Here is a 16,794-nt window from a genome sequence, read left to right on the forward strand (position 1 = left end):
TGCATGCTTTGGCACTAGCTTTCTTGGGAAGTGCAATGAATTCGGACTTGAGCCATTCTTGAGGAATTTTTCCTGACCTGTACACTACATTGAAAATGTCTGTAAGCCACTTCACACCCTCTTCATCAATTAGCTTGATAAACTCTGCCTGGATATTGTCTGGATCAGCTGCCTTGCCATTTTTAAGCTGATTAACAGCTGCACTGACTTCTTCTTGTAGTATATCTGGACCACTATGCTCCTCTACCCTTGGTTCATTCTCAATAATTTTGAATAATTCTGAATAATTTTTCAATGTATTTTTTCCATTCTTTTTTTCTTTTCCTCAATTCCTATGACTAGATTTCCTTCTTCTGACATGAGAGATTTGCAACTTTTCTTCTTATAAATGCCATTCAATTCTCGAACCTTTTTGTGGACATTGAAATTATCGAATCTACTTTGATGGTACTCTATCTCCACACATCCTTCTTTGATTTCAGCCTCCTTTGCTTCACGAATTTTATTCCTAATCCTTCTATTAACTTGCCGGTATAGAACTGATTAGTCATTGCAATTAGACATGTCTTCATAAGAGCCTATGTGAAGTATTGAGACTAAACGTGTCTGATCATGTCTTGTCTTTTCTTGACTAACTAGTGTGCGCCTAGCCTTAGAGTAGCCTACAGTAGGTGAGGCAAAAATAATCAATATCCTCAATCCTTTAATCCTGCATTACAATATCTGCAAATCGAATTTCAACTTCTCTTATCAATACTCTCTAGATTTTTTAAAATCTTACAATTTGTTTATTGTTTAACAGTTCAGCCCAGCTGCTATTCATCTACAGTTCCAAGCCGAATTGAGCAAGCTGGATGCCTATGAAGTGGGCCTACAGCAGTTGACTGACTCTGAACGCCTGCATAACATGGCATTGAAATCACTACACAATCAGGTAAATATTAATTCTCAGTCAACATTGATGAAATCGAGCTAAATCCTGATTTATGAGGTTTAGGTACGTTTTAGACGAAAACGTTATTGTACATTTCTCTCCAGATTCAAATTCTCTACGATATTACGTAGGTAATTCAAAATGCCAGTATCACAATAAGGTATCCTAATCCTATATCTTTGGAGTTGAAAACTTATGTTTCTCAACATATGTGTGAAAATACTTGAGGACTGAAAATTTTGTGAATTGAAGGTAGACTTAACCTATTTTGGACTATGTGTCATCTAAATTTGGGAGAGGAATAACACAAGGTACCTTATTTTTCCTCTCCCTATCATTTTGATAATGTACTTATTTTATAAATGAATGAATAAATATATATTTCGCCCAATATCTCAATAGTAATTGGAGTTACAAACTTTTTACTGGTTCTGTCGAATTTCTCAACTAATTATACATAAGAACTGATCACTCTTGATGCCGCTACAAATCTATATAATTAAAAATCTGAAGAAAAATGTCATCCATTACTTTCCGCCATCATTATCTCGGTAACTGCATTTTAGAACCTCGACTGAGTCACTGTCGATGTTGTAGAACCGTTCCATAATGACGATGTGTGTGTTTTTATTTCATTTTAGAACCCATGTTTACTTGAACTTTTTTCTTTCTTTTGATGTGGGGAAACACCTCACTTAGTTTACAGACACTCTGTATAAATTACAATGGAAAAAGTGAACTTTTATAATTTCGCCTGTAACTAGTTTTTTTTTTTTTAATTTCAGGGATCAAGGATTACATTTTAAGAACTGTTAAAGCACGCTTTATTCCAATCAGAACGGTTCAATAATTCTAAGAACTGTTAAAGCACGCTGTAATAACCAATCAGAACGGTTCAATAGTTCTAAGAACTGTTAAAGCACGCTGTAATAACCAATCAGAACGGTTAAAGCAAACTGTGCTTTGCTAAGACAGTTCTTGAAATGATTTTCAATACAACCACACGAGCATTGAGTACCTACTAACTTTTGTACAGGTGTTATGATTCATTCAAATCAAATCTTTATTTGTCCCAAAAAAAAACATCATCACAATGACAAAAATAGACTTCTCTAAAAAAGAAAAAGTGAAGAAAAAGAAAAAAGTTTCATCGAACTCATTGTGAAGTAATAAATGCATTCTTTAGCTGTTCAAAAATAGTTTATATTGGTTTTCACACTCAGAAATACACCTATTTTACAAATAAGTTCAAATTTTTTCTTGAATAATTATTAAAGAATTAAACCTATTTCCTTATTGTTCCAAACAGGCAAAATACGAGCAACAACATAAATCAACCTCAATTGACAACCTGAACAAATGGAAGACAACAACTGTTGAAAATAAACAATCGGATGTTGACGATCCCATGGTGATGACGTCAAGTCATCATTCGCCCTCATCATCATCACTATCATCATCATCAAATCCGACCACCAATCACAGAGGGTCCCGCCAAAAGGAATCAGTTACGTCATCGCCTGATCAGCGAGGTTCCCGCCGAAAAGGATCTGTGACATCATCACCTAATCGCCAAGTTTACCGACAGAAAGAATCAGTGACGTCATCACCTGATCACAGAGGTTCCCGACAGAAAGAATCAGTCACGTCATCACCTGATCACAGAGGCTCTCATCAAAAAGAATCAGTGGCGTCATCACCTGATCATCGAGGCTTTCGCCATAGAGAATCAGTGACGTCATCGCCCAATTATAGTAATTCCCGCCAAAAAGGTTCCGTGACGTCATCATTGAAAAGTATTGCAGAGTCCTTGATTTCGTCGGGTGAAAATTTTGAAAATTTGGTGAAACCCAGCGATCGTTTGGTGGATGACGGTTCGAATTTGGGGAGAGTTGGGTCAGATCAAAATTTTGGAAAAAATGGGTCAGATGGAAATTTGGGACTGACCCTGAACCCTGAGGCTCAACTACATGCTAGTGTTTTGGAGCAGACCATTGCTACCCTCATATCGAACCCTGGAGCCCAAGGTAAGAAGATTTTCGAAATTGAGTGAATTTTTGGGAAATTGAAGAGTCATGCATGAACTGAATTTTAGAATTCTAAAATTTTACTATTGTCACATTTTGTTGCAGTTTTTAAAAGTTTTATTGAATTGAATTTGAATGGATAAGGTCATACTGTGTCAGTTTTTAGAGGTGTTTTACTGAGTTGAACTTGAATGAATAAAGCCAGTTTTTAAAGGTTTTACTGAGTTGAAACTTGAATGAATAAAGCTTTACTTTTCAAGTGTTGTGAATTTCATTGGTAGTCAAAGTTACTATTAATATCAACTTTAAAAGTAGGAAAGTAAGGAAATCTGAATTTCATTGAAAGAATCATTGTTTATCATTTTAAACAGAAATTTCAAAATTTTTCGAACTTCAATTAATACTCAAAACCATTCTTTTCCAAGTCACACAATTCTGGAGATGTTTTACAATCTCTATTACAACTTCTTATTCACTTAGTTAATTATCGTTAGGCCTATTTATCAATGTAGATAATGGTGTAAACAACCCAAAACTTACTTATTTTTTAATGCTTTGAATTTATTTGCTCATTTAGATAACGAAACCAAAACCAGTTTCTAGTTAAGTGGTTGTTGAAGAAATCAAAGTATTTTCATTCATAATTGACAATATGGAGGGAGCTAAAATTTGAAAGGATAAAAGAGGTTCAAACTATGTAGACTATCATTTTATTACTTAACATGCTTCTAACATATTATTGACTATTCAGAGTGAATAAAAAATGCATAAATATATGTCACATTGATGCATAATTTTTCTAGTTCAAGCTTCTATGAAAAAAAACGTATTACAGCATACTGAAACTTCCATATCCAATAAGTGTAGTAAGCTCTGTTTTCGGATTCTTCTACCAACTTTGAGTACTGTTCTGCAATTATAACTAATTATGCCATTCTTAGTCCCGGTTGCACGAAGGACTGTTACATTTAAATCGTGATCAAATGTACCAAAAACCAATCAGAGAAGACTTCTTTTCGAAAAAGCTTTCTCTGATTGGTTCTCGTGGTATGTAATTACGATTAAAATTCAACCGGCTTTTGTGCAACGCATTATTACAGATGGAAATTACTGAGATATTGCAATTATTCAAATGCTAATGAATTAATTATTATTATTAAACGAAAATCCAATTGCTGTAATTCCCGGGCTGAAAAATAATTTTTGAATAGTAGCGCTCATCGAATTTCCATCTAGCTGTTTACCCTGTTGTCAATATTTGCAGTAGCAGAAGTCTTCGGGGTGAATTACAGCATTTAATTTGGATTTTCGTTCAATAATAATAACAACCCATTATTATTATTATTATTATTATTATTATTATTATTATTATTATTATTATTAGCGTATGGCTTTGAATGGTGGGGAGACCCAAGGGTAGTTCCACCTTGCCGTATATATAGTACAAAGTTCCCTAATGGGAAACCGGACACTAACGGTATAGTGATGGATGTGCAACCCATGTTATTTAATGATACTTAGAGATGCTTTAATTTTATACAAGTATAAGGCTCCTCTACACTAGACGTGGATAGTACAGCGTGCTATGTTAAAATTTCATTTGACGTGTGTGTGGGAGCCTTGTTTCTGTATTACAGAGATTCTGTGTATCTTTGAAATATGGCCGAGATCTATAAAGATTACTATAGCGAGGTCCACGTTATAATGGCAGTGTTTGATTACCTATTGTATTTCTATCCTTGCCTATCATTCAACAAAGCGGATGGCGCTATCTCTTTTCGCCTTGCTCTGTTGCCAGATCGTTTTTTAACAATGTAGAATTAATAATTAATTAACAAAATATTTTATCTTGATTATGAAATCATTGAAAAATAAAACTTCTTGCTGCTTGATAAAATATAATTGATGATTTAAAACGAGAATGAACAGTTAATATTACATCAATAAACCTGTATCAGCTACCGTGTATAAAAGGCATTGACAATACAGAGGATCGGCAACGTTGCTCTCCTATCTTTCTCCACTGCTATTATAACGTGGACCTCACTATAGAATGAACAAATACTGAAATGCATAGATTTATAAATTTGGAAAGGTACGGTTTTGGGCATAAGCCTTCTTATATGAGTGTAATAATAAAAATGTACGTGACTGGATAAATAAATGCTTACATTTGTATTAAATGTTTTTTTCTGCATACATTTATGAATTTGGAAAGGGACAGTTTCGGGCATAAGCCTATTATGCCTTTAATATGAGTGTAATAATATGTACATGGCTAGATAAATAAATAAATACATGCCTGCATTTATATTGAATGTTTTCTCAGTTCTAGACAATCTCCTGAACGATAGTAACGGATTCGAACATCTTATGTCATCTACGCATGCGCTAACTCCTTTACTGGATGACCAATCATCGTGTGCCTCTCCATTCCCAAGCTCCTGCTCTAACAGCATTGTAAGTTAAACTTCTTCTATTTTTTAATCTGAAATTGTAATTTATTTTCGTTTCCCAAACATTTAAGACGGCAGAATGAATGCTTTTGCGCACAAAATGAGCTCAGCAAGTTCTGAGGTTAGCAAATATGAGCATGAGTTCTTTTGTTGATTTATTGATTGATACAATAAGTACATAATCAAAATGATAGGGAGAGAAAAAATAAGGTAACCTTGTGCTATTCCTCTCCCAAATTTAGATAAGGTTACACATAGTCCAGAATAGTTTAAGTCTTGTAGTTGCTCACTTCACAAAATTACACTGTTATTTAAATTTATTGCTTCTGATTATACTGTTCCCACCCAGCACGGCGCCTATAGTGAAGTCCACGTTATAATGGCAGTGGAGAAAAATAGTAGAACAATGTTGCCAATCCTCTGTCTTGACAATACCTTCTATAGACGGTACCTGATACAGGCATATTAATGTAATATTAACTGTTCATTCTCGTTTAAAATAATCAATTATATTTTATCAAGCAAGAAATTATATCCATAATGAATTTTCATAATTGAGATGAAGTTAGTTAATTATTAATTCTACATTGTTAAAAGACGATCTGCCAACAGAGCAAAGCGAGAAAGAGATGGCGCTATCCGCTTTGTTGAATGAAAGACAAGGATAGCAATACAATTGCCATTATAACGTGGACCTCACTATAGCGAGTATGAATAATCCCATTTGAACTTACAGAGATAATATTCTCACTGTACCGGTAACTTTAACTGTCCACTTTGTGTGTGGGAATTCAGCTTGAAGATACTGGTAGGTTCCTTCCCAAAAGCTATGAATTTGTTTCTTGTCGAAATAATCTGTTCAATTAATTCTGTCTCTATTCTTCATTGATTGACTCATACAAATACATCATCAAAAATGATAGAGAGAGAAAAAATAAGGTAACCTTGTGCTATTCCTCTCCCAAATTTAGATAAGGTTACACATAGTCCGAAATGGTTAAGTCTTGTAGTTGATCACTTCACAAAACTTTCGATTCATAAGTATTTTCACAAAGTAATATTTTAATTTAGATTTTTCTGTTTGCAGTTTGACAAATGCATCTCATATGAAGAAGCCAGATCTGAACATCAGCTGAATGTTTACAAATCGAAGGAGAAAGAGCTGATAAATCGTGTCAAAGTCCAGGTTTCCTGGTTGGAATTTCAGAAAAAGTAAGTTGTCAAAGTCAAGTCTCAAGAAAGGAACTTTAAGCATAGAGAAACAATAGCATAAGTAGATATCCCATGGTATAGGGCGCTTATGTCGCAACTTTTACTGTTATCTCAAGCCTATAGTCCACGTAGTTCTTTCCTGTGAAGCTTTATTACGCTGGTAGTCTCTCATATTGTGCCGTTCATACACTCTTACCCGGACAAAACAGTAAAAATCGACTATAATCGACAGTAATCGGCTTGAGATAACAGTAAAAGTTGCGACATATACGCCCTATACTATGGGATATCTACCTAAACTATTGTTTCTCTATGCTTTAAGTTAGTTTTCAAGATGTGAATTCTATGGATCAAGATGGACTTAATCTATAGTTTATTGAATTACCAATCAAATTCCATTCTATTTAATAGTGAGGTCCACGTTATAATGGCAGTGGACAAGATATGAGAAGAGCGTTGCCGATTCTCTGCCTTTCCACTGCATATTTGTAATTTTGTTTGTACACTTTGAGATCATTGTGGGAGACTAACTCCCACACTGATTATTATTATTTATTAGCCTGTATTATTATTTTATCTGCCTGGATACATCCTACTGCTTAAAAGTACTTTATTCTTTCAAATCTCATAGCCTCCTCTGATCTATGGTTTTTGCCCATATTCTTCTATATCTTCTTATTTATATTCTATTTCAATCCTCATATTTTGTTCTCAGGAGAATGAAACAAAAAGGACTTGAAGAAGAAGCGAAAAACATAAAGAAGAAGCAACGAGGGCTCATTCTTAAATCACAGCAGATCCGTGAAGAAATTCAGCGGTAAGATTAAATTGAAATGAAACAAAAAAAGGTTACTTTTAATTCTTTATAATTGTCATTAAAGAAGCTGTAACCAATATTCTTTCATTGCTTTATTTATTCAGTAGAATCAATTTAAAATTGTTTTTAAAAAAATTGAGTATCAAGAACTCGGTACCACAAGTTGTCTAATAATATTATTTGTCTGATAAACTTGAAAACGGATGTTATAATCTATTTACATCTTGGCTCAACTCACACTTATGCGACTCAGGTCGAGAAGAGACTCGACTCTAGTGGAGAGCATGTGTTTCCAAATGGTGACACTCAGACCAGTCGGCTCTAGTCTCCGCGACGTCACCATTTGAAAACATGTTGGTTGAGCCTCGACTTGAGTTATAATACTTATTATAAAAATTTGCTACATGCGCAGAAGTGACGAATTGGATTTCATATTTTTAATAATGTGAGTTTAGAAAAATGGAGTAGCATGGAACTGAAGTAGTTAGTGACAGTGAGCAAGAAAGCCGTAAGGTCGAAAGAATGGAGTGTTGAATGAAAAAGACTAAGAAATTGTCAAAAAACCACAGATTTATTGATACTTAGAAAGACCGGTTTCGGTTATTACACCATTGTCAATCGCTGATAAACTGTTTATCATTGTTTACCATTGTTTATCAGATATTGACAATGGTGTATTAACCGAAACCGGTCTTTCTAAGTATCAATAAATCTGTGGTTTTTTGACAATTTCTTAGTATTTTTCATTCAATATGAATAATTACCACAATATCAACTTCTCAACTACACAAAAAGAGAGACTGGAGTCGTACGATTTGAGTCGAGGTAGTTGAGCCAAGCATTCACATTTTTAGATGTTTATTTGTCTGATGAATTCGGAAACGTATGTTACAATCCATCTATTTCTCATATCACTACTTGTTTTTATAAATCTCTGCTAATATTTTCAACCTGTTAATTTGTAATATTTTACATTTGTTTCGACAGGTTGATGAAAGCTGAAAAAATGGCTTCCGAGGAGAGGAGAAAATTGCTCCATCAGCAAAAATTGAGAGCGATACATCAGTTGTCAGTCAAAGATTCGACCAAAAAACGCAGAACAAACGAAGTTAATCTCAAGGTGACTGATTTTTCCTACAAATTATTAATTAGTAAAATCTGTATATCTGCTCATTTGCAGAATGAACGTGTGTGAAGACTCCTATAATAACCATGCATATTTAACCTGGTAGGTGATTCAAGTTTATTTCACATATATCTTGTCGGAGATTGGTAGAGATATATACCATGAGAACTTATGGTATAACCTTGTGATTCAAGGTTATGTTTCATATCATGTCGAAGATTAGAAGATAATATACTGAGTTGGGGTATGGATGATTTGAAATATCAGTTACACACTCATTTTTAAACGAAATCAAAATTAATTTTTTAGTGTGTATCTTGGATGTTGCCATTATAAAAATTAATGAGGAAAAAATTAAAATATTGATTATGTACGAAAAATATCATCTGTTAAAGGCTGTCTATTTTTGTCCATACACTCCTGTAGACGTTATGATAAGTTTTCCATACTCCTCAGAAGCATTGCACGTGGTACCGCTTGAATTTATTGTGTTATTGTTTCACTCAGGGCTTCAAGGGTTCGTGGTTTGTTTATACACGTGCTTTTAGGTACCTACTATCGGCTTGAGTTAACAGTGAGAATTGAAACATAAACGCCCTATACCATGGAATATTCTCTTATGCTCTACTTTCTCGATGGTATAATTTAGCAAGGTCTATTGAAAATTAATAAAATTATCCTCAGGGAAAATGATCTAAAACAACACATTTTTAATTTGTTCAATTTTATTTTATTTTGCAGAAATCTTTGCAGTCTACAAGCTCGTCAACCACTTCAGTTGTTGAAAGTTTATTATCAACGGAAGAGGGGTCTGTATATTCAGAACCCAGGTCGCTCCAAAATGTTGACGAACCGAAAAGGTACGTTGATTCTTTGCTCTGTCCTGATGATTATTTACATACTTTTGTTATTTGATTGAGCAGATTAAATTTCAATAAATACGCGATCAGGGTATGGCCCTGAAGACTTCCTCATAGGATTAAAGTTTGAAATTCTGCATTTGATTGACATTTCAATAAATATGCGATCAGGGTATGGCCCTGAAGACTTCCTCATAGAGATTCAAGTTTGTAATTCTGCATTTGATTGACATTTTTCGCTACTCATTTCTTAAAGACTTTCTTATAGTCCTTAAAGTCTGCATCTGATTAATATTAATTTGCTATCCTTGTCTGTGTTCAGACAAATCAGCTAACTCCATCCTTTTCGTTGTTGAAATAATGAAAAGGGTATATTTGTTGTTGAATAAAATATATTTGAGATCTGATAATTGATAGGAACTTGATTCAACAAGAATCAAGGACGATTATTAGATCCATTATAGTTGCAAATGATGTCTATAGCTGAAGGAAAATGTAAACGGATTATTAGTATTTGACAATTAGATTATCTATTGACTGCGGTGAAGACCTAAAAAACTGAAACCAAAACACTTCTGCTGAGAAATATTTGCTCTGGACAGACTCAATTTAATCATTTTTAATCAATTATAAATCCTTCTAGAAAGTGTTTTTTGTTATTCCATTCATTATCTGTCTTCATCTTCTTCTTTTCTGCCTCTCCCCAGATCTATCTCCCATTGTCCATCTGATTCAGTATTTTCTTTTATGTTTAGACATCTCCTGGAAAGGAAAAAGACAGCGATAGCACGTAACAGACCCGTTGACGTACTTTCTCCCAGTAAGAAACGTTTTGAAGAGAAAGATCTGAATGTAGAAGGAGTGGAACTCCGTAATGTCAATTCTCCCAAACAGACTACAGCTCGTGAGTATTTATTTTATTAATATTATCCATTCATTCACTATTTATTTTTTCTTAGCTCAATTCCTGGATTTCCATAAAAAGGAATATATTCTTAGGCTAACTCTTTAAACGTCTGTAATGAGAAATGTTGCATATATTGCAATATAGACTTGAGAGTCTTTCCAATTTTTTTTTAATTATCAATGTCAGTTTTAACTATGTTATTGAATTTGTGTTGGAAATTATTTGAATGGCTAGTATCTTTCTAGTTTGTACTTGTCTCAATTACTTTCGTGCCAATATTATTTATTATATTTCATTCTCGTTGGTATTCAAATAACTTATGTATATTTACAAGTAACTTATGATATTGATTGATTGAACTTATGTATATTGTATTTAATGTTGTTTTGATTTGTTGTAATTTTGTAGGCTCAGTGCTGGACCGTAGTACATCTCCGTTTCAGATGAGTGTAGTGTCGGAAAACGTGGAAACAGCTGTTGGCTCTGACACTGCCAAGTCGCACAGTGACGTCATTGAGGAAGACATCCAAGAGGAAACAGATAATGCTAACAGTGTACCTGAAGAATTGGTCAAAAGGTATGTTACGACTCTGTGTTATTGGAATTAATACTTCAATTTAAATTGATGCAAAAAAATAAATTAGAGAACAGCTTTCATAATTTATCAAGAAGAAAACTGAAGCTGTCACGTGAATCCAGTGTACCTGAAGAATTAGTCAAAAGGTATCTTACAACTCTGTGTTACTGATATAAATACTTACTATTAAACTAAAATCCAAAGTTAAATGCTGTGAACCAAATATGAAATAAATGCTGTGAAATAAATTCAAATAGATGCAAAAAAATAAATAAATTTGGGAACAGAATTTCATCATCTATCAAGAAGAAAACTAAAGCATTGACTTGAATCTATTAATTTACACATTTATTCCTATATTAAGGCTCAAGTTATAAAGTCAGCACTAAAATTGATTTACTATCCATGACTTCCAGACAAAACTGATAGCTCTATCCCCTTCCAGCTACGAACTGTTGCCAAAACGTAACGTTAGTGACTGACCATAGACTATATCTCAGGCCATCTCAGACCTTTGCTGATTTTTCCTATATATGTATTTGTTTTGCAAATAAATAATTTTCTTTGATGATATTCTAACGGAAAGGAATTGAAATAACTAATGCGAAAACAAGAGTTCTGTTGAAAACGTTTTGTTTCGTTTGAAGTTGAAATTTGTGGAAAATGGGTTTGTTGAAAACATATCTCCACTGGATCATGGAATATGAGTATGGGCCGGTCGGTTTCCGAGCTCGGGATTTAGCTAAGTTCTAGACTTTAAACAGCTGGAGTCAGAAAATTGGCTTTCCGAAACGGGGCGTAGTCGTAGTCCATGTTCGAATTAAACTTCGAAAAACTAGATAATTGAACACAAAAAAAAATAAAGAGAAAATAATGTAAAGGTTCAGCTATTTTGAATTATTTACGAATGTTTCATTTCGTCAAAGAAAAACGTTTCCAATATTATAGAAATGAGAAAATAAAGATTATCATAGAAACTGCGACTCGCCCCGTTTCGAAAAGCCAATTCTCTGACTCCAGCTGTTTAAAGTCTAGAACTTGAGCTGGGTTTTCGTTAGTGCGTAAATGCCGTCGTCAACCACGACAGGGTGGGGATCTCAGATTGGGTAGATTTCAATTTGTCTAAATAACCTAAAAGATTATGCTTTAATCGGGAGGTTTATTTTATAATTTTAGATGGCAATATGTTGATACTATTAGAAAAGTTTCTATTATTGAATAATGAGCACAACTAATGAAAAGTTATTTGATCAGCTGTTTTAGCACACTTGAAATTTGGACAATATGAATGTCAACAATGCTTGTCGTCGTCGACTGCGGAAGTTTACGCACAAACGGAAATGCACCTTTAGCTAAATCTCGAGCTCGGAAATCGGTCCTGAATTTTCCATTTGAAGATGGAATCCGGAGAATAAGAGTTTACAGTAAATAGATGCATTGTGTTTGTACTTCTTGAATTAGAAATATTGGATAAGTTTATAGTTTTATAAAATGAATAGAAAAGAATACATTGTCTTTTCTACTACTTGTAATATAAATAGAAATACCCTTTTTTGAATTACTTTCAAGTAGACTTGAAAATGGCTTCAATGTCCGAAACATGTTTTAATAAAATAATTTTAAAAAAAATGGTACTGAGATTTGTATTTCTATTTATAAGAATAAACTGGTATATTATGAACGCACTCTGGAAATTAATTTTGTTATTGTTTGCTTTTATAGTAACCAATCGGACTCAGTGGAATCTCATGTGACTGAGGAATTGCCTCAATACTCTGAATCCACCTTTGAACAGCCGTCATTCACAATTCACTCCAGACAACCGACGCCGCTGAGGACTAGAACTGATGTGAGTCAACTTGATTAATTATTGACATTTATTTAATTACTAGCAGGTGACCCGTGCTCCGCAAGGGTCTGATTGATAACTTGACAAACTGTACCTACACTGAGATCTTGAAGCATTTAAAATATGCATATATGAGAATCTATATGCAAAATTTCAAGTTAATCAGTTGAGTAGATCAGACGTGTTGATGCGTCATTCGTGAATTTCCTATCCCGTACATTTATAAGCCGGTTCATTCTTTTATTATGTTACAACAGCCGGTTAAATTTTAATGGTGATTAATTCCACGAGAGCCAATCAGAGAAGGCCTTTTAGAAAAGACGGCTTCTCTGATTGGTTCTCGTGAATCACGGTTAAAATTTAACATGCTTTTGTGCAACCGGCACTTAGACATGAACAATTTATTGATATCTATAACATAATAAAAGAAAGAACCGGCTTATACACGAACGGGAGAGAAATTCACGAATGACGCATCGTCACGTCTGATCAACTCAACTGAATTGAATATAAATGAAATAATAAATGAATTATAGATATGTAATTTCTAAAATATGATTAAATTACTTAATGTCATGGCCATACATATGTAGATATTTAGCCGCACCAACAAAGTCCCTCCACCTCTCTCGATTCTCCGCGTCCTCCTCGGTTGCTCCAATTCTCTCCATATCGGCCTTCACCTGACTCCACCATCTATAGTGAGGTCCACATTATAATGGCAGTGTTTGATTTGCAATGGTATTGCTATCCTTGTCTATCATTCAACAAAGCGGATAGCAGTATCTCTTTCTCGCTTTGCTCTGTTGCAAGATCGTCTTTTAACAATGTAGAATTAATAATTAATTAACAAAATATTTTATCTTAATTATGAAATAATTGAAAAATTTTATCACTTGCTTAATAAAATATAATTGATTATTTTAAACTGAAATGAACAGTTAATATTACATCAATAAACCTGTATCAGCTACCGTCTATAGAAAGCATCGACAAGACGGAGGATCGGCAACGTTGTTCTCCTATCTTTCTCCACTGCCATTGTAACGTGGACCTCATCACTATACGTCGTGGTCTTCCTCTCGGTCATCGTCATTCCGGATTTCTTTTGAACACTTGATTGAGATTGCTGTCATCTTTTAATAATTGAATTATTTATGAGAATATGTTTCAAATTATGTGAATTTGTGTTGCAGCAAACCGATTCGAGATCGTCACAAACTAGAACGGCCAGCGATCGTAGGACGGCGCTGTCAAGTATGATGATCCCTATCAAAGTACCGCTCTCGCCCCGCCTTCAGGGATGCACTCGCAAGCGATATTCTTCCGGCTCCGAGGACTCTATCACCTTCTCACAGAATGGTTAGGAATTTTTCATAGAATCACTGAATCTTTCCAGTTATAGGATAGAATTATGTTATGGTGTTTGTAAATTGTCGGCTCAGAATTTTCTTTTTATTCCAATACTAGCAGGTAACCCGTGCTCCGCAAGGATCTATTTTAAAACTTGACAAACTGAAAACTTGACCAAGTGGAATCTTGAAGAATTGAAAGGCTTATAACCATCCTCGGTTAATTGAGAATCTGAAAAGTGTAAAGTTTTTAGCTCAAAAATTTCTAGTTTCATTCAAAATTTAGACTTTTTGAATAATTATTAAGTTACTGTTCTAGATTTTTTGATTTTAGACTCTAATAGTATCTATTTGATTCAAAATTAGCTCGTTTATCTGAGCGTAAATTGTATTTTGAAAAGCGAAAGTGACATAACCAACATTTTGATTTGGACAGTGTAGTATAAATAATTGGAAATGGGACAGTTTTGGTCATGAGCCTGTTGTGCCTTTCCTCATGTTAAGTATTTGTTCACAATGTGATAAATAAATATATGCAAAATTCCAAGTATCTTCTACTTCTACAGTCCAGTAGTTCAGACGTGATGGTGCATCAAACATAATTTTCCTATCCCGTACGTGTACAAGTCAGTTCTTTATACTTATTATAGTATAGATTATTATTGAATACTGCATTCTTCCGAGTCCAAAAATATATGAGATGACATTTTGCGATTGCAGAAACGTTCTCGGAGCAGAGCGACATTGAGATCAGGCTGTCGGCACTTCACGAACAGCTGCGTCAGCGAAAAATGGAGGCGGACCGACTGCGCCGCGAACAGAAGCGCGCACAACGCGAACGGCTCAAGTGCAAGGAACAAGCGCTGCTCAAACAGATACAGGTACGGAACTTAAAACATACCTATTGTGAGGTCCATGTTTTTATGGCAGTTTATGATTAACATTGCTGTTGCTAATCCTTGTCATTATAATGAACTGTAATTTGAATATTCATTGATTCATTTGTACAATAAGTACATTATCAAAATGATAGGGAGATGAAAAATAAAGTAACCTTGTGCTATTCCTCTCCCAAATTTAGATAAGGTTACACATAGTCCGAAATAGGTCAAGTCTTGTAGTTGTTCACTTCACAAAATTTTCAGTCCTCAAGTATTTTCACAAAGTAGATTTTCAAATTTAGATGCTTCAAAACTAAACATAGAAGAACGATTTCAAGTTATAATCATATATATTATTCTATCTACAGTTATAATCATAAATATTTCAAGAATAACATTACTGCCTCTATCCTTGTTTACCATTCTAGCTGTGCATCGTTGCCAGATCGTTTTTCTACAATGTAGAAATATAATTAATTTAAAAAAAAAACAATCTCAGTTATGAAAATTTAAGATTAAATCATTGTGAAATATATGTTCTTGACGAATAAAATATAATTGATTATTTTAAACATGAAGGAATAGTTGATATAACATGAGCTGATATTATCAAGATCTACATCCAAGCATACCGGTAATTTAATGATCCATTAATATGAATTGTTATGTTGCTATTTAGTTCTATTAGGACATTTTTTGAGACTAACGAATTCAAATCCCATTTATTTCTGTTTCAAGTTGAAAACTTATTGACTAATTAAACCAATAACTATAGTGAGGTTCACGTTATAATGGCAGTGTTTGATAAGCAATGGTATTGCTATCCTATAACTCTATTTTCATGCGATGTCAACTACAATGAATAATTTCTATTGACCAATGAACCCGTATTTTTCTATGTGAAATGATATCAGAATAGTAGTTTCCAAGGCAGAATATTGTTTACAAAACGTCAACCTTAATATAATCATTTTATAATGATATCCGCATCAGTCTTCAAACCGACAGATGATCTGCTATTCTCTTCAAACTGTGAGCATGGATTGAATTTGAATAAGAATAAGCAAGCATTCGGATGTTATTTTCAACCAATGTAAAGAACTGATAATGCTAAAAATTATACTGTTTAAATTGAACTTCTCTTTAATAAAACTTGAACATTAATTAATGCGGACATTTCGAAGTGGATCCACGTTATAATGACAGTGTTTGATTAGCAATGCTATTGCTATCCTTGTATATCATTCAACAAAGCGGATAGTGCTATCTCTTTCTCGCTTTGCTCTGTTGTCAGATTGTTTTTTAACAGTGTAGAATTAATAATCAATGAACAAAATATTTCATCTTTATTATGAAATTATTTTAAAATATAATATCATGCTTAATAAAGTATAATTGATTTTTTTAAACGAGAATGAACAGTTAATATTAATTCAATAAACCTGTATCAGCTACCGTCTATAGGAGTCAGTGGCAAGTAAACACTGTCCCCTATATTTCTCAACTGCCATTATAACGTCGACCTCACTATAAAACGACCGTCACTGAATTCTCTGCCTGCACGGCACACATGTCTTCCATGTTCCGGCGATGATGTCCTAGGGCCAAGCCACACGAAGCGTTTTTCAGACGAGTCGGCAGGGCAGGAAGCTCTCCGATTTGGCTGGTTATCAGCTGATTCCCGAACGCAAGCAAGCAAACCCAATCAACCAATCAGAGGGCTTTCTGCGCTGCCGACTCGTCTGAAACACGCTTTGTGTGGCTTGGCCCTTACTTATGTAAAATGGAATTTGATA

General features: G+C 34.0%; 1 protein-coding gene across 4 annotated transcripts in view; it reads left to right on the forward strand.

The window, feature by feature from the left end:
* Positions 1–16,794, forward strand: part of LOC111054655 — a 66,917-nt gene that overhangs the window by 26,608 nt on the left and 23,515 nt on the right. For all 4 annotated transcript variants that reach the window (XM_039430121.1, XM_039430123.1, XM_039430124.1 and 1 more), the window contains 12 exons: positions 803–934; positions 2,244–2,961; positions 5,291–5,421; positions 6,505–6,629; positions 7,345–7,446; positions 8,434–8,566; positions 9,314–9,432; positions 10,188–10,336; positions 10,748–10,916; positions 12,639–12,765; positions 13,962–14,127; positions 14,838–14,998. In XM_039430121.1, coding sequence (XP_039286055.1) covers positions 803–934; positions 2,244–2,961; positions 5,291–5,421; positions 6,505–6,629; positions 7,345–7,446; positions 8,434–8,566; positions 9,314–9,432; positions 10,188–10,336; positions 10,748–10,916; positions 12,639–12,765; positions 13,962–14,127; positions 14,838–14,998 — 2,232 coding nt within the window. The remainder of the gene's footprint in view (positions 1–802; positions 935–2,243; positions 2,962–5,290; positions 5,422–6,504; positions 6,630–7,344; positions 7,447–8,433; positions 8,567–9,313; positions 9,433–10,187; positions 10,337–10,747; positions 10,917–12,638; positions 12,766–13,961; positions 14,128–14,837; positions 14,999–16,794) is intronic.

This window comes from Nilaparvata lugens, chromosome 6 (assembly GCF_014356525.2).
Source record: "Nilaparvata lugens isolate BPH chromosome 6, ASM1435652v1, whole genome shotgun sequence".
In the NCBI taxonomy this organism is placed as follows: Eukaryota; Metazoa; Arthropoda; class Insecta; order Hemiptera; family Delphacidae; genus Nilaparvata; species Nilaparvata lugens.